The sequence below is a fragment of the Kogia breviceps genome, chromosome 1 (assembly GCF_026419965.1).
Source record: "Kogia breviceps isolate mKogBre1 chromosome 1, mKogBre1 haplotype 1, whole genome shotgun sequence".
Lineage (NCBI taxonomy): Eukaryota > Metazoa > Chordata > Mammalia > Artiodactyla > Physeteridae > Kogia > Kogia breviceps.
The window spans coordinates 158,044,033-158,068,131 of record NC_081310.1 but is presented as its reverse complement, the minus strand read 5'-3'; the positions used below and the strand labels follow the sequence as shown (position 1 = coordinate 158,068,131).

Here is a 24,099-nt window from a genome sequence, read left to right as displayed (position 1 = left end):
CTTGGTCTCTCTTAATGATAGCATAATGTTCTATTGAATAGATATATCATGATTTATTTAATATATCCCCTTTTAATGGACATTTAGAATGTTCCCAGTCTTTTTACAGAATTTTAAATTACCTCATGATATTCTAGTTTTGGGGATTTACTACAGTTTATTTAGCAGTAGAAATGATACCCCATTCTTGGACATTTTAAATTATTTCTAATTTCTAGTTATTATAAAAGGCTATAGTAAGCATTACTGTAGATTAGTCTTTATTTATATCTATGATTATTTCTTTGAGATTTCAAGATATCAAGAGAATTCTTGAAGGGAAATTTACTAGTTCAAAGAGATGCACAATGCATTTATGAAAGGGAGGTCCTGAATCTTACTGTTTTCCCTGAAGACTTCTGGAGTGTATCTTCAGGTATTTCCATCATACTGCTCCAGCATGTCTGCCTTGGTGGACATGTTCCTTGGGAAAGGGAGTCAAATGTGTTTTTACTTGGATTACATTCCTCTGGAATACCCTGGCATGCAGAAGCTTTTAACTTTTTGAAGTTATGAAATTTTACATGAAGAGAAAAATCATGGCCTTTTAATAAATTGGTTTAGTTTAAAAAGATTTATATCTGACAGTATACATGAAATATTGCTGCCTGTCATGTAGCCCTAGCCAGATTGAATTGTTTGCTATTACTTGGTCATGTCTCTACTTTCCTACCTCTGTATTGTGTAAAGAAAGTGCATATATATTCTGTGTTTTGAGAATTTTTATATTTGCAGAGTAAATAATGCTTCATGCTAAAACTGTTTCTGAGTAAGATGTCAATAGTATATTTATTGTTCTGCCCATGTTGTATGTTAGACAAAGACATAACACTGGAAAAACCATAATGTAGTATTATGTTGCTTTGCAGCTCCATAATTCTCATGTTGCATATATATATATATATATATATATATATATTTTTTTTTATATATAGGTGACTCTACCTGTGGGCAGAGGGCTATCTATCACAGTTTGGGACTGACTGGAATTCCTATAATCAACGTCAACAATAACTGTTCTACTGGTTCAACTGCTTTGTTTATGGCCCGGCAACTGATTCAGGGTGGTGAGAAGTGCTTATTTGTGTAGTAAACTTAAATAGATGTGGGGTTATTGCCCCCCTTTTATTATTTCTCCATACGACCATCAGAGGTATTGCTTTATAATGTATTTCTTTTTAAAAAAATAACAATTATATTGAGAGATACTTTATATAAGGATAAAATTCACCCTTTTAAAGTTTACAATTCAGTGTTTTTTAATATATTCACAGGTTTATGCAACTATCACCACTATCTAATCTTAGAACATTTTTATCACCCCAAAAAGAAAGTGGTACCCATTAGCAGTCACTTCCCATTTCCCTCTCCCAACAGCCCCTGGCAACCACTAATCTACTTTCTGTCTCTATGGATTTACCTATTCTGAACATTATATAAATGGAATCATATGATATATGGCCTTTTGTGGCTTCTTTCACTTAGCATAATATTTTCATAGTTCATTCATGTTGTAGCATGTATCAGTACTTCATTCTTTTTTGTGGCCAATTAATAATTCATTGTATGGATATACCACATTTTGTTTATCCATTTACAAGTTGATGGACATTGAGTTGTTTCTACTTTTTGGCTATTATGAATAATGTTGCTGTAAGCACTTGTGTACAATTTTTTTTGTGGCCATATATTTTCAGTTCTCTCAGATATATATCATAGTCTATATTTCCAAATAGTCTAGGCTCTTTTATTAGGCCCTCTGTTCTTTCTTCTGATTGATTGTTGATTATTGCTCTACTGTTTAGTATTTTAATTGTTGGAGCTTTATAATGTCTCACTATTGGATAATACTAGTATCCCCTGTGCCCCCTATGTTTTATTTTTATTCCTCTTTTTTAGGAAAAATTTTGGCAATTCTGCTTGTTTTGCTGTTTAGTTGAACTTTAACATCATTTTTAGGTACCCCCTCCCTCCAAGAATAATTCTGTTGAGATTTTGATCACGATACTTTAAAATTTTTAAAAATTTTACTTAATGTTTAAAAATTGAAAATTGGCTATTTATATTTGTTCTTCACTGGAACATATTTCCACATTAATCAAAAGTCTTATTAACACTGAGAATCAAAGAATTATATACTTTATTAATTTTTCCTCTTATTTAGAAGCATATAAGAATTTTCTCTGTAATTTTTCACTTATTAAAAATTTTATAGGATTATACCATGTTTTTACATTTTGTATAAATTGACATGCTTATTTATTTATTTATTTTTTGTGTTACGCGGGCCTCTCACTTCTGTGGCCTCTCCTGTCGTGGAGCACAGGCTCCGGATGCACAGGCCCAGCGGCCACGGCCCACGGGCCCAGCTGCTCCGCAGCATGCAGGACCCTCCCAGACCAGGGCACGAACCCACGTTCCCTGCATTGGCAGGCGGACTCTCAACCACTGTGCCACCAGGGAAGCCCTGACATGCTTATTTAAATTGAAGTATTTAATGATAATTTGTTGGATGTCTGGAAATTTAATTTTTCAAACTAATTACATTTTCTTTCAAGGTCTGGCAGATTGTGTCTTGGCTCTTGGGTTTGAGAAGATGGAAAAGGGACCCCTTGGATCAACAGTGAGTCTCATTTATTCTTATTTTGGAATTGTTGTAACACTTTGAGAAAACTTTGCCCATTAGACTACCATAAATGGAGCTTGCAACAGCTGAAAGGTGACATTGCATATATATGCAATAGATCCTGCTATTTTAGACAATAAAGAATCATAGAGATAATTTTGTTCAACGCATTTATTTTGTGAAACTGATGTTCAGACAGGTTAGATGATTGAATCTGAGGGTGACATGTCTGTTTAATTTGAAAGTCATTCATTCATTCATTCAAAAATTATTTCCATTCAGCAAACTGAAGAGCGTTAATAAGGTTTGGGACTTCTGGTTTAGGTAATGGCAAGCCAGGTTTTTGAATCATTTCTCCTACTAATGACAACTAAAATATTTTAATGGAATAGAAACAAGATATCCTATAGACACTGAAGAGCTAATGAGAGACGAATTGCTGGTGAATGCCAGAAAATTAAGATCAGCTTTTGAAGCTGCTTTTGCCTTGAAGGCCTTTGCTGATCAGGAAACTGTGAACTTCAATTTTGATCCCCCCCGCCACGTCCTCTTTTCCTCACTTTCAGTAGATTACAGGGAGAGCTGATTTGGCACTGAGCAGAGAAAGGGAGAAAAAAAAGAGAAGAAAAAAATAACCAGAAAACCTTTCACTGAGAATTAATAAACTACAGGGATTGCTGCCAAAATTCTCATTTACCTGGGTGGTCAAAGAAACGTCAGACCGTGAATTGAGTCTTAAGTTGGTTCCAGTTAACCATGGCACTTAACAGAGGCAACTGCAAATTTTCTTTTGGAGGAAAGCATCTTCCTTCTAGAAGGCTTTGAGAACTCTTCAAGTAAGCTTTCAAGGACATGCAATTAAAGATAATCAAGCATTAAAGAAACAAGGTACCATATTTGAGGACCAGGATAAAGAAGGAACAGTAAAAAGTGATCTCTGCAGACCTCAGAAACTAGATTTATTGGATCTAGTTTTAGGCATGCTTGCTATGTTTTAAAAAATAAAAGGCAAGCTTGGAAATACCTCAGAGGTATAAGAAACTGCAAAAAGGGACATTACAGGCATTGAAATAAAAACCAAATAGGATTTATAGAAAAGAAAAATGAAATAATTAAAATTAAAAATTCAAAAGATAGGTTTGATAGCTGATTATACATGACTAAAAGAGAATTAGTGAAACTGGACTAGAAGTGATTATTTAGAATACACTATAGAGAGGGAAAAGATTGAAAATTGGCAGGAAGTTATGTTATATGGAGGATAGTGTGATAAGGTATAATAAATGTAATTGGAATTAATGAAGTAGTGAGAGAGAAAACAGGGTGTAGGCATTTTGTTCATCTTTTCGGAAAATCAGCTCTTAGTTTCATTGATCTTTTCTATAGTCTTTTTATCTCTATTTCATTTATTTCTTCTCTAATCTCTTATTTTCTTCCTTCTACTAATTTTAGGCTTATTTAGGTTATTCTTCTAGTTCTTTGAGGTGTAAAGTTAGGTTGTTTATTTGAGATCTTTCTTGTTCTTAATGTAGGCATTTATTGTTATGAATTTCCATCTTAGAACTGCTTTTGTGGTATCCTGTAAGTTTTGGTATGCTGTATTTCCATTTTCGTTTGTCTCAAGATATTTTATGATTTTTCTTTTGATTTCTTCTTTGATATATTGGTTGTTCAGTAGCATGTTGCTTAATCTCCACATACTTGAATTTTTAGTTTTCTTCTTGTAATTGTTTTCTAATTTTAAACCACAGTGGTTGGAAAAGATGCTTTCTATGGTTTCAGTCTTAAATTTATTGACTTGTTTGTGGCCTAACACATGATCTGTCCTAGAGAACATTCCACATGTACTTGAGAAGAATGTGTATTCTGTTGCTTTTGGATGGAATGTTCTGCAAGTGTCTGTTAAGTCCATCTGGTCTGGTATCTTGTTTAAGGCTGATGTTTCCTTATTGATTTTCTGTCTGAATGATCTATCTATTGATGAAAGTGGAGTATTAAAATCCCCTACTATTATGGTATTGCCATCTATTTCTCTCTCCTTTTTTTTGGCTGTGCTGTGCTGGGGCTTTCTGTCTATTTGCAGCGAGTGGGGGCTACTCTTCATTGCGGTGCGCGGGCTTCTCATTGTGGTGGCTTCTTTTGTTGTGGAGCACGGGCTCTAGGCACGCAGGCTTCAGTAGTTGCAGCATGTGGGCTCAGTAGTTGTGGCACGCAGTCCCTAGAGCATGAGGGCTTCAGTAATTGCTGCATGTGGGCTCAGTAGTTGCTGTGCGCAGGCTCTAGGGTGCATGGGCTTCAGTAGTTGTGGCTCGCAGGCTATATAATAAATAAAGATAAAAATAAAGTAAGGATAATTGAAGATTGGGGAAGGTGATCTTTCTGGGTGTTGGAGAAAACATCATAAGCCAAGTCATGAATGTTGGAGTGAATATAGTATGCTCAGGGAACAGTTTGAAAAACTGGATTGGAGGGTGGCAACTGGAGAAGATGCAAAGTAAGGTGATTAGGTGTTGCCTAACAGAAGTACCTAACATGACACATGAAAAATAGATGTTTTTCTTCTGTAGTTAATGGTAGGTACCTTGATAACTTTTATTTAAAAATTATTACAAACTATAAAATAGTAAAATTCATCCATAGTCCCATAATTTTTAAAAGCATATATATTAAAAGTCCTTATTTGCCTGTTTAATCTTGTTCTTCAGAGGTAACCGGTGTATCTATATGTCCTTTCTTTTTTCCAAGTTTATACAGACATATCTAACTAAGCATTCATACACATATACATGCATATACATGTTCAGAATGTTAAAAATCACTGATGTGTTCATTGGGAAGATTAATGATTTTATACATGTTGCTTTTTCACCTGGCAAATGGACAGCTTTCCTGGCTAGAACATATTGATATACTTCCTTATTTTTAACAGCTGCCTAGTATCCCTTTACATGGCTATAGGGTTTTCAATCAGTCCCTTCTGCTCTTCTGATTAGGTTGTTTAATTTTAGTTTTACATATTCTTTTTTTGCTATTATAGTGCTCCAGTCAACATTCTTGTACATATAGCTTTACTTTTTCCAGCCATTCTTTCTTTTTTTTTTTTTCTCCCTCCCACCCTCCTCAAGCTATTATTTCTATAGGATAGATTCCTGGGGCAGGCAAGCAACTTAGACAATGTTTTAGCTAGAGATGGTCCTGAAGGTATTTTACAGGTAAAGTGAATCTGTGAAGCCCAGAGTGAAGCAATTACCCAGTGACATTGGACCCAGTTAGTAGTTAATTATTCAAATGAGACCAGGTCTTTTAATCCAAATAAACTTTTTGCTATACCTGGAGAACCTATCATTTTTTTCCCTTCTCTTTCACTATGAGTTTCTTCTCCATTTCTCTTTTATACTTTGTCTTTTCCTCCTTTTTATTTCTATCTGACATGAAATCCTTTTGTTGGCATTTCACTACCCCCCTACTTCCATATACCTCTGCACTTCTTTTTTTCTTGCTCTTTTTCTTCTTTTCTTCCCTTATTCATTTATTAATTATAGCAATTTGTAACTGAATTTATTAAGATTTTGTATTTAGAATCCTAAATTTAAAAATCAGGTAATTGAACAATCTATTTGATTGTAACAAAAATAACTTGCTGTTTCTGTTTATGGCCCCTAGGTGGCTCTATATAGCAGAGGGCTTAACTTCCCACTCCTGCATTGATGTTTTGGTTTCTATCTTTGTCCTGTCTTTCCCTCCAGATCATGTGTCCTAACTTCCCTTTTTATGGGTATGCTGCAAACAGAGGTAATAATTTCTTATACAAGAGAGAATTATTAGCTTGAACTAAAAAGGATACTTGTTCCACTAGGAATACTATTCACGACAAACAAATATACGTGGCTACCTACCTGGATCAAATATTTCTGATAAAAATTTAGCATCCAAGTTGAGATGTGTTGGAACCATAAAATATACATGAATTTTAAAGATTTCATATGAAAAAAGAATGTAAACTGTCTCAACAGTTTAAAAATATTTCTGCATATTTGTGCCAGCACAATACACATAAATTGATATTGTTTAAATAAACTAAAATATTAAAAAAAAATTTTTGGGACTTCCCTGGTGGCCCAGTGGTTGAGAATCCACCTGCCAATGCAGGGGACATGGGTTCGATCCCTGATCCGGGAAGATCCCACATGCCATGGAACAACTAGGCCCGTGTGCCACAACTACTGAGCCTGTGTGCCACAAGTACTGAAGCCTGTGTGCCTAGAGCCCGTGCTCTTCAACAAGAGAAGCCACCGCAACGAGAAGCCTGTACACTGCAACGAAGAGTAGCCCCCACTCTCCGCAACTAGAGAAAGCCCATGCGCAGCAACGAATACCCAACACAGCCAAAAATAAATAAACAAAACCACTCTTACTTTAAAAAATATATATATTAAAAAAATATTTCTTTGAAATTACAATATTTTGGATATATTGGGTTAAATTAATATATTCAAATAAATTCTACCTGTTTTTTTTAATGTGGCTGCTTGAAAATTTATAATTACACATATGGCTTACACATTATTTTTTTCTTTATTGACCTGAGTGTAGCCAAGAAAGGGACTTAAGAGGCTGCTGCTCTTATGAGATGAAATGGATCTATGGTTCCCGTTGTTGGCACTTCCTACCAGTTAATTTATTTTGGTTAGTTTTATAATTTCTTCAGCGTTGGAATGTTGCAACTCAGTTTGGCCTCTGACCACTTATTTTTCGGTCCATCTAAGCATGTGATTTGATGTGATTTTGATCCTCAGGTCAGCAGCAGGCAAGGAGGGAGTGCTGAGGTCAGCTCTTGGTTGAACTTTAGGCACCAGGGAAAGCCTGGGATTGGCTGTTCATAGCACAGACAAACATATGAGAAAATTAGGAGTTCAACTTACCAAAGAAGTACAGGAACAGTGTGTTCTTGTTCTTTATTTTTTGCCAAGACATCTCTTCATTATCTCTTTAGGCTGAGAACAAGAGCTATTGCTCTGCTTTTAACTTCCTAGGGTGAACTAAACGTTTTTATCCCCTCAAAATTCAGATGTTAAAACTCTAATTCCCAAGGTGATGGTATTTGGAGGTGGGGCCTTTGGGAAGTAATTAGGTTGTGAGGGTGGAGGAATCCTCATGATGGGATTAGTGCCCTTATAAAGACATGAGAGAGTTTGTTTCCACTCTGCTCTCTGTGATGTGAGGATATATTGAGAAGACAGCCATCTGCAAACCAGGAAGTGGGCTTTCACCAGATGCCAGATGTGCTGACACCTTGATCTTGGATTTCCCAGCTCTTAGAATTGTGAGAATATGTTGGTTAATCCACCTGGTCTATGTATTCTATTATAGAAGCCCAAACTGATTAAGACATGGGGCAAGGAGCAAAAGAGATATTTCATCCCCAAATACTTAGAATAACAGATGCCAAACTTTTATGAGTGTTTGTATATATCTTTGGAAGGATTTGCATAGTTAACTTCTTACATTTTCATGGCCCACTCTTAACAGGAGCTGCTTATTTAAAAATTTTTATTTTCCTGGAACTTCCCTGGTGGTCCAGTGGTTAAGACTCCACACTCCCAATGCAGGGCACCTGGGTTCCATCCCTGGTCAGGGAACTAGATCCCGCATGCCCCAACCAAGATCCTGTGTGCTGTAACTAAAACCTGGCACAGCCAAATAAATATAAACATTTAAAAAAATAAAAATTTTATTTTCCTTGTTGTAAAAGTCATAAAAAACGGAAGAATACAGAAAAAATAAAGAAGAAATAATCACCTGTAATGACAATCATCATTAGTGATTTGCTAATTTAGCTAAAAAGTCGAGATTGTGCTGTATCTATAATTCGATTTACTTCATTTTCACTTAACATTATTTTTTGAGTATGTCATGTTAAAAATTATTTATAAGCAAAAAATTTTTACTGTCTGCATTACAATTTATCACATGGCTGTATTATAATTTACTTAGGATTGCTTCTGTTATTGGACATTTAGATTTTTATTTCTTATTATTGTAAAGTATGCTGTGATGAACATAATTTCAGCAATATTTTTCTGCACTTGCTTCTTTTCTTGTGACAGATCCCAAACTGATATTATTTAGTAAAAGATATGAACTTTTTCTTTTAAAGACTAATGACTTTATTATTTTCAGAAAGGAATTCATGCTTATTTTCAGAAAGGAATTCATGCTATTTATAAAGAAACTCAAACAATACAGTAAAATCCAAAGGGGAAAAAAAGTTTTCCCAAATCCCAGTTTCATTAACACTTATTAGGGGTGAGAGAGTGAGAGAGACAGAGAGAGAGGGAGAGGGAACGAATTACCTTTTCCTTTTCTTCAGTCCTAAGGGAGAGGACCCCACCCATATGACCTCATTTAATCTTTACCTCTGAAAAGCCCTTTTCCCCCCAAATACAGTAACATTGAAGGTTAAGGATTCAACATAACTGTTGGGATGGACAAAATTCAGTCCATAGCAATGAAGGTTCCGATTTTGCCACATCTGCCAAAATTTGTTATTGTCTGTCTTTTTTATTATAGCTATTTTTGTAGGTGTGAAGCAGTATCTCCTTGTGGTTTTGCGTTGCATTGCCATGATGGCTAATGATGTTGAATATCTTTTCATGTATTAAAGGCCATTTGTGTATCTTTGGAGAAATGTCTACTCAGATCCTTTGCCCATTTTAAAATTAGGTTATCTCTATATTACGGAGTTGTAAGATATATTCTAGATACAAGTCCTTTATCAGATAGATGATTTGCAAATATTTTCTCCCATTCAGTGGCTTCTCTTTTCACTTTTTTAATGGTATCCTTTAAGGCAGCAGTCCCCAAGCTTTTTGGCATCAGGGACCTGTTTCGTGGAGGACAATTTTTCCACAGATGGGGTTGGGGTGGGGTGATGGTTCAGGCAGTAATACAAGCAATGGTTCAGGCGGTAATGCGAGCGATGGGGAGCATCAGATGAAGCTTCGCTTGCTTGCCCACTGTTCACCTCCTGCTGTGTGGCCTGGTTCCTAACAGGCAGAAGACTGATACCGGTCCACAGCCCAAGCGCTGGGAAACCCTGCTTTGAGGCATAAAAGTTTAAATTTTGATGAAGTTCAATTGATCTATTTTTTGTTGTTGTTGCTTATGCTTTTGGTGTCATATCCAGGAAACATTGCCAAATTCAAGGTCATGAAAATTTACTTTTATGTTTTCTTGTAAGAATTCTGTAGTTTTAGCTGTTACAGTTCGGTCTTTTTTCCATTTTGAGTTTTTTTTTTTTTTTAATATAGTGTGAGGTAGGGGTCCAACTTCATTCTTTTGCATGTGGATGTCCAGTTGTCCCAGCACCATTTACTGAAAAGACTATCCTTAACACCCATTTACTTGTCTTGGTACCTTTGTCAAAAATAACTTGAGTTTGGGACTTCCCTGGTGGTCCATAGGTTAAGACTCTGTGCTCCCAATGCAGGGGGCCTGGGTTTGATCCCTGGTCAGGGAACTACATCCCACATGCATGCTGCAACTGAGAGTTCACATGCTGCAACTAAGAGCCTGCATACTGCAACTAAGACCCAGCGCAGCCAAATAAAGTAAGTAAATAAATAAATAAATAAATATTTTTAAAAAACCAAACCACACTGTCAAGGGTAAAGACTTAATAAAAATAATATTTTAAAAATTGATTTTAATTGTGAGAGTTTATTTCTGTACTCTCAATTCTATTCCACTGATCTATATAGTCTTATGCTAGTTAATACTACAATGTTTTGGTTACTGTTTTTTTTTTTGGATCCACTGTGTGGCAGGCGAGATTTTAGTTCCCCAACCAGGCATCAAACCCATGCCCCATGCAGTGGAAGCACGGAGTCCTAACCCCTGGACCACCAGGGAATTCCCCGGTTACTGTTGTTTTTTAGTAAGTTTTGAAATCAGGAAGTAAGAGTCTTCTAAATTCTTCTTTTTCCAGATTGTTTTGGCTGTTCTCTGTCCATTGAATTTCCACATGAACTTTGGGATTGGCTTATAAATATTTGCAAAGAAACCAGTTGAGATTCTGATAGGGATTGTGTTGATTGTATATCATTTTGAGGAGTACTACCATTTTAACCATCTGAAATCTTCCATTCATGAGCATGGAATGTTTTTTCATTTATTTAAAATACATCTTTCGGGCTTCCCTGGTGGCGCAGTGGTTGAGAATCTGCCTGCCGATGCAGGGGATACGGGTTTGTGCCCCGGTCCGGGAAGATCCCACATGCTGCGGAGCGGCTGGGCCTGTGAGCCATGGCCGCTGAGCCTCTGTGCGTCCGGAGCCTGTGCTCTGCAACGGGAGAGGCCACAACAGTGAGAGGCCCGTGTACCACAAAAAAAAAAATAAAAAAAAATAAAATACATCTTTCATTTCTTTCAACAATGTTTATAGTTTTCTGAGTGTAAGTTTTACACTTTTTTTGTTAAATTTATTCCTAAGTGTTTTATTTTTAGTGATACTTTTGTAACTGGAATTATTTTCTTTCTTTTTAATATTTATTTATTTGGCTGTGCTGGGTCTTAGTTATGGCATGCGGGATCTTCGTTGTCACGTGCGGAATCTTCATTGCGGCAAGTGGGATCTTTTAGTTGCAGCATGTGGGATCTTTTAATTGTGGCATGTGGAATCTTTGGTTGTGGCATGCAGGATCTTTAGTTGTGGCATGCAGGATCTCTAGTTGTGGCATGAAAACTCTTAGTTGTGGCATGTGGGATCTAGTTCCCAGACCAGAGGTTGAACCCGGGCCCCCTGCATTGGGAGCATGTAGTCCTAGCCACTGGACCACCAGGGAAGTCCCTATTTTCTTAATTTCATTTTGAGTTGTTCTTGGCAAGTGTATGGAAATATATTTAATTTTTATATATTGATCTTATATCCTGTAATCTTGATGAACTTGTTTATTCTAATAGATTTTAGTAGATTCCTTAGGATTTTCTATTTGCAAGATAATGTCATCTACAAATAGAGATAGTTTTTCTTCTTCTTTTTTTTTTAATCTGGTTGCTTTTTATTTATTTTCTTGCCTAATTCCCCTAGCTAGAACTTCTAGTACAATGTTGAATAGAAATGATGAGAGCAGACATTTCATCTTGTTTCTGCTTTTATGAGGGAAGCATTCAGTCTTTCACCATTAAGCATGTTATCTGTGGTAGATGCCTTTTATCAGGTTGAGGAAGTTCCCTTCTTTTCCACACTTAAAAAATTTTTTTAAAAAATTAATTAATTAATTAATTTTTGGCTTCATTGGGTCTTTGTTGCTGCATGCAGGCTTTCTCTAGTTATGGCGAGCGGGGGCTACTCTTCGTTGCTGTGTGGGGGCTTCTCATTACAGTGGCTTCTCTTGTTGCAGAGCACAGGCTCTAGGGCACACAGGCTTCAGTAGTTGAGGCACACAGGCTCAGTAGTTGTGGCATGCAGGCTCTAGAGTACAGGCTCAGTAGTTGTGGTGCACGGGCTTAGTTGCTCCACAGCATGTGGGATCTTCCTGGACCACGGATCGAACCTGTGTCCCCTGCATTGGCAGGCAGATTCTTAACCACTGTGCCACAGGGAAGTTCCACCATGCTTTTTAAAAGTGTTTTTTTTAATCAGGAATCTGTTTAGGATTTTGTCAAATGCTTTTTCTGTGTCTGTTGAGACGATTGTGGTGTTGGCCCTTTATTCTGTTGATATGGTGTATTACATTAATTGATTTTTAGACATTAAACCAACCTTGCATTCCTGGGATAAATCCCACTTTGTCATGGGTTTTTTTTTTTTACTGTGTTGTTGCTTCAGTTTACTAGCATTTCATTGAAGATATTTTCATCTACATTCTTAAGAGATATTGATGTATAGCTTTCTTGTGATCATCATTCTTTTCAATTTTCTTCACACAGTGGGTGTACAGTGGTATCATATTGTGGATTTAATTTGTATTTTCCTAATATTTAATGGTGTTGAGCATCATTTCATGTTTTTATTTGTCATTGGTATATCTTCTTTGATGAATTCAATGACTGTTCAAATATTTTGCCCAATTATTAGTTGGTTCTTTTCTTATTATTGTGTTGTAAGAGTTCTTTATATATTCCAGATAGATACAAGCTCTTGTTCAATATGTTTTACAAATATTTTATCCAGCTCTCTGGACTTGCCCTTTCCTTTTATAAATGGTCTTTTGAAGAGCAAAAGTTTAAAATTTTGATGAAGTCTAGTTTATCTGTTTTCTACTATTGTGCTTTTTGTATCCTATTTAAGAAAAATTTAAGTTAATTTTTGTAAGTGGTAGGAAGTAAAGATCAAAGTTTAAAATTAAAAAAAATGTGTATCCCATATTTCATACAGCCCCATTTGTTGAAAAGGTTATCTTTTCCCCATTGAACTGCCTTGATGTCTTTGCTGATAATCAGTTGACCATGTAATGTGGATCATTTTTTGGACTCTTCCTTGATCAGTCTTTATGCCAATACTTTACTTTCTTGAATACTGTAACTTTATAATAAGCCTTGAAATCAAATTGGAATGCATATTCTCCAACTTTGTTTTTCTTTTACAAAATTGATTTGGCTATTCTAATCCTTTGCATTTCCATATACATTTTAACAATTGGCTTGTCAATTTCTATAAAAATGCTCCCTGTAGTAGATTTATAGGTTAATATGTAGGGATCTCCACATTTTAAACAATATTAAATGTTCCAGTCCATGAAAATGGTTTATCTCTCTTTATTTAGGTCTTTGATTTCTTTCAGTAATGTTTTTTAGTTTTCAATGTGTAACTCTTTTACATATTTTATTAAAAATTTCCCCAGGTATTTCAAGTTTTTTATGTTATTAAAAATAGCACTTATTTTGGGGGCTTCCCTGGTGGCACAGTGGTTGAGAATCCGCCTGCCGATGCAGGCGACATGGGTTCGTGCCCTGGTCCGGGAAGATCCCACATGCCGCGGAGTGGATGGGCCCGTGAGCCATGGCCGCTGAGCCTGCGCGTCCGGAGCCTGTGCTCCGCAACGGGAGAGGCCACAACAGTGAGAGGCCCGTGTACCGCAAAAAAAAAAAAAAAAAAAAAAAAAAAAAGCACTTATTTTAATACCAGTTTCCAACTGTACATTGTATTTTGTGATCTAGCTAATCTCTCTTCCTAGTCTAGTGGCTTTTTTAAGATTCTGTAGGAATGTCTGCATAAACAATCATATAATCTATGTACAAGACAGTTTTATTTCTTCCTTTTCAATCTGTATGCCTTTTATTTATTTTTCTTGTCTTATGATTGCACTGGCTTGGGTTGTCACAACAAATTGAAGTAGAGGTTGTGAGATCATTTATCTTTTCCTTGTTTTTGATCATAGGGGAAAACATTCAGATTTCACTATTAAGTATGTTAGCTGTAAGTTTTTCACAGATGTTCTTTATCAGGTTGAGAAAGTTACCTTCTATTCTTAGTTTGCTGAGAGTTTCTGTCCTGAGTATATGTTGAATTTTCTCACTTGCTTTTCCTGTGCCTATGAGAGATCCTTATTTTGTTTGTTATTCTTAATTTAGTTGGTTAATATGGTGAATTATATTGATTGATATTTGAATATTAACCCATCCTGTATTCCTGGGGTAAATGGTTGGTTGTGATGTCTTATCTTTTATATGTTGTTGCATTTAATTTGTTAAAATTATGCTAAGGATTTTTGTGTATATGTTTGTGATGGTGTTGATTTGTTTTCTTTTTTGTTTTAATGTTTATTTACTTTTGATATCAGGATAATGCTGGCCTCATAGAATGGTTGAGAATTGTTCCCTTCTCTCCTGTTTTTTTTTTTAATTTAGGAAGAGTTTGTTTATATAATTGGTATTTTTTTCCTTAAATGTGGTAGCATTCACCAGTGCACATCTAGGTCTGTAGTTTTCTTTATGGGAAGGTTTTAAAGTTCCGTTTCTTTAGTAAGTATATTACTATTCAGGTTATCTATCTTTTTTTTTTTTTTTTTTTGAGTTGGCTTTGATAATTTGTGCCCTTTAAGGAATTTGTCCATTTCATCTAAATTGTTGGATTTATTGACAAAAACTTGTTCATATTATTCCCATAGTATCCCCTTAAGGTAGGATCTTTAGATATGTCCTTTCTTTTCTTCTGATGTTGGTAACCTTTGTCTTCTCTATTTTTCCCATGATCAGTATAACGAGAGGTGTTTACCAGTCTTACTGATCTTGTCAGAGTACCAGCCCTTGTTTTCATTGATTTTTTTTCTCTTTTCTATTTCATTCTACTAGGACCAGCCCTTGTTTTCATTGATTTTCTCTATTATTTTCTCTTTTCTATTTCATTCTACTAATTTCTATCCATTCTACTTTATTCTGCTCATTTTCTGTTTATATCTGCTGTTATCCTTAATATTTCAATTCTTACATTGGGTTTAATTTACTCTGTTTTGTAGTTTATTAAGCTGGAAGCTTAGGTCATTGATTTTAAATCTTTTCAGACATGGGCATTTAATGTTATAGATTTCTTTTAAAACACTGCTTAGGGCTTCCCTGGTGGCGCAGTGGTTGGGAGTCCGCCTGCCGATGCAGGGGACACGGGTTCGTGCCCCGGTCCGGGAAGATCCCACATGCCGCGGAGCGGCTGGGCCCGTGAGCCATGGCCGCTGAGCCTGCGCGTCCGGAGCCTGTGCTCTGCAACGGGAGAGGCCACAACAGTGAGAGGCCCGCATACCGCAAAAAAAAAAAAAAAAAAAAACACTGCTTAAGCAGCATACCACAATTTATTTTATGTCATGATTTCATTCTTATTTAGGTCAAATTATTTAGCAATTTCCACTGTGATTTCTTCTCTCATCCATACATTAGAAGTGTGTTGCTTAGCTTCCTAACATTTGGGCATTTTACAGATACCTTTTTGTTACTGTTATTTGTTTCTATTTTAAATACCTGTGGTCAGAGAATATACTTTGTATGATGTGAATGCTTTTTCATTTATTGAGACTTATTTTTTGGCTCAAGATGTGGTGTGTTTTGGTTAATATTCTTGTGTACTTGAGAAGAATGTGTACTCTACTGTTGTTGGGTGGGGTGTTCTATAAATTCTAGGTCAAGTTGGTTGATAATATTGGTTGCCTTCTATATCCTTACTGGTTTTTCTGTCTACTATCAGTTATTGAGAGGGAGGTATTGAGATCAGCTGCTAAATCTGTGGATTTGTCTATTTTTTTTTCAGTTTTATCAGTTTTTGCTTCGTGTAGTTTGAGACTCTCATATTAGGTGTATTAACATTTAAGATTGTTATGTCCTTGATAAATTGACCCCTTCATCATTGTGAGGTGATGTAAGGTGTATTATATCATGAAACTGAATACACATTTGTGAAAGTTTTTATGGATCCCAGCCAGGTACTCCCTTTGTCATACCCTGCCTTTTGAAGGATTTTAGGCTACTTATAAGAATTTATCTCTTGTAGTGTTCTTTGATGTTATATCTATTTTGTCTGATATTAACATAGCCATTTCAGCTTTCTTTTGAGTAGAATTGTTTATCTTTTTCCATCCTTTTATCTATTTCTGTCTTTATGTTTGAATTATGTTTTTTAGGCAGCATTTAGTTGGGTCTTGCTTTTTAACAATATAATAATCTTTGCCTTTTAATTGGGCTTTTTATGTCCTTTCCACTTAATGTGGTTATTGATATAGCTGGGTTTAAATTAGTGGTTAGTTGAAACTGATGCCTACCGGCTTGTACCAGCTTGCAAGATCTGATTATGCATATCTCTTCTCATCTTTGCTTTCAGTGACATCATGCTAGTAGATTCAAATTGGCCATGGTGGGAGTATTTTCAACACAAAAATAGACAAATGTTATCAATAAGACCTCCCTCACCCCCCATGAGACTATTAAACATTTACTAGGACACCACTGATTTAAGTCTACCATCTTTCTACTCGTTTTCTTTTTGTTCAATATCTTTATTCCTTTTTTCCTCTTTGTCTTCTTTTCTGTTCATTGAGAATTTTTTATAATTTTATTTTGTCTGTTTTATGAGCATATTAACTATGTATGCCTCAGGTGTTTTGCTTTTAGTGTTTGCTTTAGGGTTTACATTCATCTTTAACTTATTCACAAACCACCTTTAAGTAATGTTACGACTGTTCACTATAGTATTACATGAACCTTACAAAGTATATTTTGTTTACCTCTTCCTAGAAGCACATTTTACTTCTATACATGTTATAAGCCCTATATCAGCTATTGATTTTGCTTTAAATAGTCAATTATTTATTTATTTATTTATTTTTATTTTTATTTTTTTTTGTGGTACGCGGGCCTCTCACTGTTGTGGCCTCTCCCGTTGTGGAGCACAGGCTCCGGACGCACAGGCTCAGCGGCCATGGCCCACAGGCCCAGCCGCTCCGCGGCATGTGGAATCTTCCAGGACTGGGGCACGAACCCGTATCCCCTGCATCGGCAGGCGGACTCTCAACCACTGCACCACCAGGGAAGCCCAGTCAATTATTTTTAAAAGAATTCTTAAAGTAGAAAAAAACCCTTATATTTCTCCACATGTTTATAATTTTCAGTGATCTTTATTCCTTTATTATTGATTCCAATTTTCTTCTAGGATTATATTCCTTCTGCTTGAAGATTCTCCTTTAACATTTCACATAGTGCTGGTCTGCTGGTGATGAATTTTCTCAGTTTTGTATGTTCTAATAATTCTTTATTTACCTTATTTTTTTCATTTTTTACCTTATTTTTTTGAAAGATGTATTTGCTGAGTACAGAATTCTAGTTTAGTTTCACTTTTTTTTTGGCTTTCATTGTTTTCGATTTAAAGTCTGCTGTCATTCTTATTTTTTTTGTTCCTCTATACTTAATGTGTATTTTTCTTTGGTTACTTTTAAGATTTTTCTTTATCATTGGTTTTGAACAATTTTATTATGACATACCTTGGTGTAGTTTTATTGTGTTTCTTGTGCTTGGGGTTTTGTTGAGGTTCTTGCATATATGAGTTATAGTTTTCATCAGATTTGAAAATTTTTCATCCATTATGCCTTAAAATATTTTTTTCTGACTTTTATCTCTCTCCATTTTGTCTGTTTCTGGGACTCTAATTATATATCTACTAAACTTCTTGATTGTTGTTCCATAATTCACTGATTTTGTTCATTTTTTTCTAGCTTTTTCCCTCCTCATATTTTAATTTGCTACTTCTCCAAGTTTACCAATCTATGCTGCATTGTCTAATCTGCTGTTAATTCCACTGAGTTTTCTTTTCATTTCAGACAATGTATATTTTATCTCTAAAAGTTTCAGGTGGGTCATTTTAAAAATATCTTCTCTATTTTCTTTGTCATGTTCATGCTTTCTTCTACCATCTTGAACAGATGGAGTATATTATAGTAACTTTTAATTTTCCCATCTAATGCTATCAGCTATATCATTTCTATTGATTGATTAATCCACTCTTTACAAGTTGTACTTTTCTGTTTCATTGCATGCCTTATAGCTTGTGATTGAATGCTAGACATTTTAAATTTTACTTTGTTGGGTGTTGAATTTTTATGTTCTGTTAACTACTTAGGGGTTTGTTCTGGGGTAGGTGTTTTTTAGAAGTGGTTTGATACTTTTGAGATTTGCTTTTAAGCTTCGTTAGGTAGAATCAGAACAGCCTTTATTATTCTAAGACTAAACTGACCCTGCTACTCAAGCAGTAAACTCAGGATTCCATTGATGCCCCATATATTAGGAGATGTTTTTCCATTGTGGTTTTGGGAATAAGAACTATTCCTGGACCTGTGGGAACATTGGGGATTATTCTGCCTGCTCCTTTCCAGTGATTCTTTCCCTGGTCTCAGTAGTTTCCTCATGTTCATGTGTTGATTAGACTCATTGAAAACTCAAGAGTAACTCTCTTCAGATCTTAGGCTCTCTCTCTCTCTCTCTCTCTTCTCTCCATTACTTTTCTCTGTGAGTTCTTTCAGAGATTGCTATACTAAGCTTTATGTTGTCCATTGTCTGAAAACAGTTGCTTTGTATATTTTGTCCAGGTTTTTAGTTGCTTAAGACAGAAGGGTAAATCTGGTTTCTATAGTGCATCATGACTAGAAGCAGAAGTTGTATATCATTGTTTTCATTCACATTCCTTTTTAACTTAGGTATGAACATTTTCTGTTTTTTTTTTTTTTTTTTTTTTTTTTTTTGCAGTACGCGGGCCTCTCACTGTTGTGGTCTCTCCCATTGCAGAGCACAGGCTCCAGATGAGCAGGCTCAGCGGCCATGGCTCACCGGCCCAGCCGCTCCACGGCATGTGGGATCTTCCCGGACCGGGGCATGAACCCGTGTCCCCTGCATCGGCAGGCGGACTCTCAACAACTGTGCCACCAGGGAAGCCCCATTTTCTGTATTTTTTAAATGTTTTTTTTTTAGATTTATTTTGACAGAAAAAAATTTACATCTATGGAAATCCAAACACATAATTATATATACTTATTTTTAAGATTTCTGTGTTCACAGATTCCACAGATCCCATTTATCAGCTCATTTTGTCTTACTCCTTTGGATTGTCAAGTTGCTTATCATATCTAACTAAATAATTTTCTTCTTGTAAGCCTATTTTTTCTTAATCTTAATTTTTTCATAGCATTCCATTTAGAACCCCTTTGTGCATCAAAAAAAATCTTGATTTATTTCATTCAACAATTATTTATGGAATGTTTACTATGTAACAAGCCATATGCTAGGCATTGGATACACATATAGAAGTATGTGAAGCAGAGTTCCTGCCCTCAGGGTGTTCATAGTCTAGTAGGTAAACTGGTAAGAAACAGTTAGCTTTCCCTTTGTAGAATGTTTGCAGTAGGAACTGTGTTTTCCTATTCTAGAACCATGGAAACAGAGGTGATTGCACTCTGAGTATCACTTTATCCTAACCCTAATTCACTTTTTTTCTCAAATACCCAAGCCTGCTCCTGCCTTAGGGTCTTTATTCTTGCTGTTCTTTCTACCTTGAATGCTCCTTTCCCAAATGTGTCCAAATGACTTGCTCCTACTCCTTCACGTCCCTGCTCAAATGTCATTTTATCAATGTGACCTCCCTTGACTATTTTCTATAAAGTAGCACTTCCCACTTTCAATCTTTATCCCTTTACTTGAATTTATTCATTATAGCATTACTATTTACATTTTAATTAATTTTCATCCCCATTACTTTCTGTCCCCTCCTCCCTCAAATGTAAATGCCAGATGAGCAGGGACTTTATCTGTTTTGTTCACTACTTTATCCCCAGCACCTTGAGTAGTTATTTGCACATACAGATTCTTTATACATGTTTCTTGAGAGAATAAATACCTCTTTTGTCACTTGATTATTTTTCCTTCCCATGTTTCCCTGCAAAGCGTTTTCTGACTGATTTTATTCACATTGTCCATTTTTGGCTTACTCTACACTTCAAATAAGCAAATGACTAGTAACACTGTAATAGTTAAAAGAGACACCTATCATGTCAAGTACTTATTAAATTTTGTTTTTTCCCCTCTCTTAGTTTTCAAATAGGACCAATCCAATTGATAAACACCTCGAAGTCCTGATCAACAAGTATGGATTGTCAGCCCACCCAGTTGCTTCTCAGATGTTTGGGTTTGCTGGAAAAGAGCACATGGAAAAATATGGTATGTTAAAAAACTTTAAGTCTTATTGATACTTATATACACGTGTGAGAAACAATAGGTATTTATTAAGAAACTGTAGGGGATGCCAAGATGTATAAAATATGAAATGGTTTTTCAATTAAGTTGAAGAAATAGTCTGTATAGAATTCAGTTTTCTAAAAGTATTTATACATAGGACATCATATGATAAGTACCTAGAATGTTCCAAAACAAGACATTGAAATAGGAAAAATAACATAAATCTTGTCTTCTTTAATCATAGACTATAAACTGAGGCTCATTAGTTCTGAATATAGTAATGAGACTTAAAGCTAGCTCTTGGTGATAGATTTAGGTAGGCAAATTTTATTCTCAGTACTTGAATCCATCAGGAGTCCATCATCATCTGTCAATCCATAGTGTTCTATGAGATTTAAAATTTCATAGTTGATTTTTATTTTGTAGGTAAACATCCTAGCTTTTTGACTGATGATCAGTGATTGGCCTGCCTTAGCCAATTAGATAAAGCATGGGATAGTGCAGATAGAGTTTTTGATTTTGTTTTTATTGCATGACCCTGAACCAGTGCCTTGCTGTGTACTGTGAGATAAGAAAGAAAATAGTTGTGCTTGAAAGTTCAGCATTCCTCTTCTTTGCAGGAAATATATCCCAGGTTTGATAGCCAAGATCAAGTAATCGGAAAGGAAAGAAATCTTCAAGGAAGAATGGTAGGATGGTATAGAGGAGCACTGCCAGTTTGGGGCCATAGAAATTTTCTTTCTTGTAGCTATTTCTTACCATTTTAAACTCAGTCCATTCCAATCTGGCTTCCCTCCTTTCTCAAGGCCACCACTGATCACTACGTTGCCATATCAAGTAAATGCTTTTCAATCCTATTTTAATAGACCTCAGCACCATTAGTCCCTTTTGATCACTTCTTAAAACATTCTCTTCTCTTGGCCTCTGTGACATCTCGTTCTTCTGGTTTTCCTTACCTCTCTGGCTATTCCTTGTCCATTTCCTTTTTAATTTTTTTAAATGATTAAAAAAAATTTTTTTTATTTATATTTTTTATTTTTGGCTGTGTTGGGTCTTTGTTGTTTCGCATGGGCTTTCTCTAGTTGCGGCGAGCAGGGGCTACTCTTTGTTGTGTTACAGGGGCTTCTCATTGTGGTGGCTTCTTTTGTTGAGGAGCATGGGCTCTAGGTGCATGGGCTTCAGTAGTTGTGGCTCGTGGGCTCTAGAGTGCAGGCTCAGTAGTTGTGGCACACAGGCTTATTTGCTCCGTGGCATGTGGGATCTTCCTAGACCAGGGCTGGAACCTGTGTCTCCTGCATTGGCAGGTGGATTCTTAACCATTGCACCACCAAGGAAGTCCCTCCATTTCCTTTTGAATTAAATAATTCATTTAAAATATTGAGCTATTATTATATTGCAGGCACTATTCTAGGCACTGGAATATACCAGTATATCAGTTAGCTATTGCTGTGTAATAAACCACTCCAAAACTCAGCAATTTTAAACAATGATTATTTATTATTATAGCTTACAAGTTTGTAGATTGACTGGCAATCAGCTGATCTAAGTCATGCTCAGCTCTTTTTGTCTGGGTTGATCATATGACTGTAGGTTGGTTGGAGGCTCTGTTTTAGTACTGTTTGGCTGAGTCATATGTCCCTCATTTTCCTCTTGGGACTGAAGGGCCAGCTCTGGTATGTCCTTTTCATGGTCACAGCAGAAGCACAAGAGAGTAATCTGCAACATGCAAGGCCTTTTGATACTTGACCAAAGCAAGTCACATGGCAAACTTAGAATCAAGGGATAGGGTAATATACTCTACTTCTTTTGTGGTAGGAAACTTCAAAGTCAGACCATAAGGACATTCAGGAGGGAAAGAATTAGGGACATCAGTGCATTCATTCACAAGCAACAAATAAGCAAATGAAATGTGAGGTTTTTGCTTAAATTTCTAGTTGGGGAGAGACAGTAGCATATGAAAAAAACTATGATAATTTCAAACAATTATTAGTCCTGTGAAGAAAATAAAACAAGGTAAGGCACTTGTGGGGAGAGGGAGGCAAACTTAGGATAGTCAGTGATGGACTCTATACTTGTATATCCAGTTGGCATCTTTGCATCTCTGCTTGTGTATGTAACAGATGTCTCAAATTTCACATGTTCAGATGCAAACTCTTCATTCTGTTCCCCCATGTCTTAAATTTGCTCCTCCTCTACTTTTCCTCATCTCAGTAAGTGACATTTCCATCCATTCAGATGTTCAAAGCAAAAACATGAGTCATCTTTGACGCTTCTCCCTGTTCTTCCCCTACTCCAGTCCCTCACTATGTCCTATGAGTTCTACCTTCAAACTGCAAATTATGTTTTTTTCCCCCCAGTTTCTTTTACTATCACAGCTCTTATCCCAGACCATAATTTTTCAAACTTTGATCTGTGACCTGCTAGGAAATTAAAGACTCAAAGTAGTGATTGAACCCAGCATTTAAAAAAAATATGACATTTGTTGTTGTGTATTATAACTCAAGTCAGAGAAATGCATACAACATAAATATACAGCTTCATGAATTCTCACAAAGTTCGTAACTGTGACCTAAATTACCTCCCAGATCAAAAATAGAATGCTAACACTTAAGAATCCTCTCTGTAGAAAATTTTTATCTTAAGAACTTTGTGGGTGTTCTGTGAATCTTGTTTGGTCATGCCATTAGTCAACAAGCTATACCTGCAAATCTCTTTGGGCTAAGTGCCTTTCTACCGTGGGTCCTTTCTGAGATGGCTGAGGAGCAACATTCTTAAGCTTCCTAGCAGCCCTTTGATTGAGAGGATTTGTGAGGCACAGGTTTTTTCTCTTTAGAGGGCTTTTTGCTGTCTGAACAATATTCTGAGGCATCACCTTTGATCTTTCTGAGGCCTTAACAAAAGATTTGTCACAACATGGGCTTCATTTTTGGACCATGTTTTCCTGGCAATGCCCTGGATTTGATCTTTGCTCAAAGACTATTTCTTTTTTTTTCTTTTTAACATCTTTATTGGAGTATAATTGCTTTACAATATTGTGTTAGTTTCTGCTGTATAACAAAGTGAATCAGCTATACATATACATATATCCCCATATCCCCTCCCTCTTGTGTCTCCCTCCCACCCTCCCTGTCCCACCCCTCTAGGTGGTCACAAAGCACCGAGCTGATCTCCCTGTGCTATGTGGCTGCTTCCCACTAACTATCTGTTTTACATTTGGTAGTGTATATATGTCCATGCCACTCTCTCACTTTGTCCCAGCTTACCCTTCCCCCTCCCTGTATCCTCAAGTCCATTCTCTAGTAAGTCTGCGTCTTTATTCCTGTCAAAGACTATTTCTTAATCTTAGCATCTTTTACCACTTTGAAAGGCTGAGAACTTTCAAAACTATCAAGTCCTGAATCCTTTTTGTTTAATAGTCCTTTCTGCAATATAGCATTACAGAATTTTACTATAAGCAGCCAGAAGAAACCATGTGGCAGTTTCAATGTTTTGCTTATTAACTAGTTTCTACATAACTGCAAGTAATAGTATTACTGTAATCTCTGCTTCTATTTTAACAGGGCTCTCCTTTCCTCCAGTTTTCAGTAAGATTTTGTCCTTTTGCGAACTCTCGCCTGAAGCATCCTCAAAGGACTTTGAGGCTACTACTAATGGTTTCTTCAACGCACTTTACGCTTTTGCTAGCAATTGTTCCAAACTTTGGAACTAGAATGGTTCCAAAGCCATTCACATAT

The 24,099-nt window shown here is 36.1% G+C and overlaps 1 protein-coding gene across 7 annotated transcripts in view; it reads left to right on the top strand.

The window, feature by feature from the left end:
* The window catches only part of SCP2 (sterol carrier protein 2), a 167,468-nt gene that overhangs the window by 16,954 nt on the left and 126,415 nt on the right, over positions 1-24,099 (top strand). For all 7 annotated transcript variants that reach the window (XR_010835516.1, XM_059038093.2, XM_067007494.1 and 4 more), the window contains 3 exons: positions 975-1,106; positions 2,598-2,662; positions 20,221-20,347. Coding sequence is in view for 6 of the 7 variants with exons in the window: in XM_059038093.2 (XP_058894076.1) it covers positions 975-1,106; positions 2,598-2,662; positions 20,221-20,347 (324 nt within the window). In the remaining variant the exon portion in view is untranslated. The remainder of the gene's footprint in view (positions 1-974; positions 1,107-2,597; positions 2,663-20,220; positions 20,348-24,099) is intronic.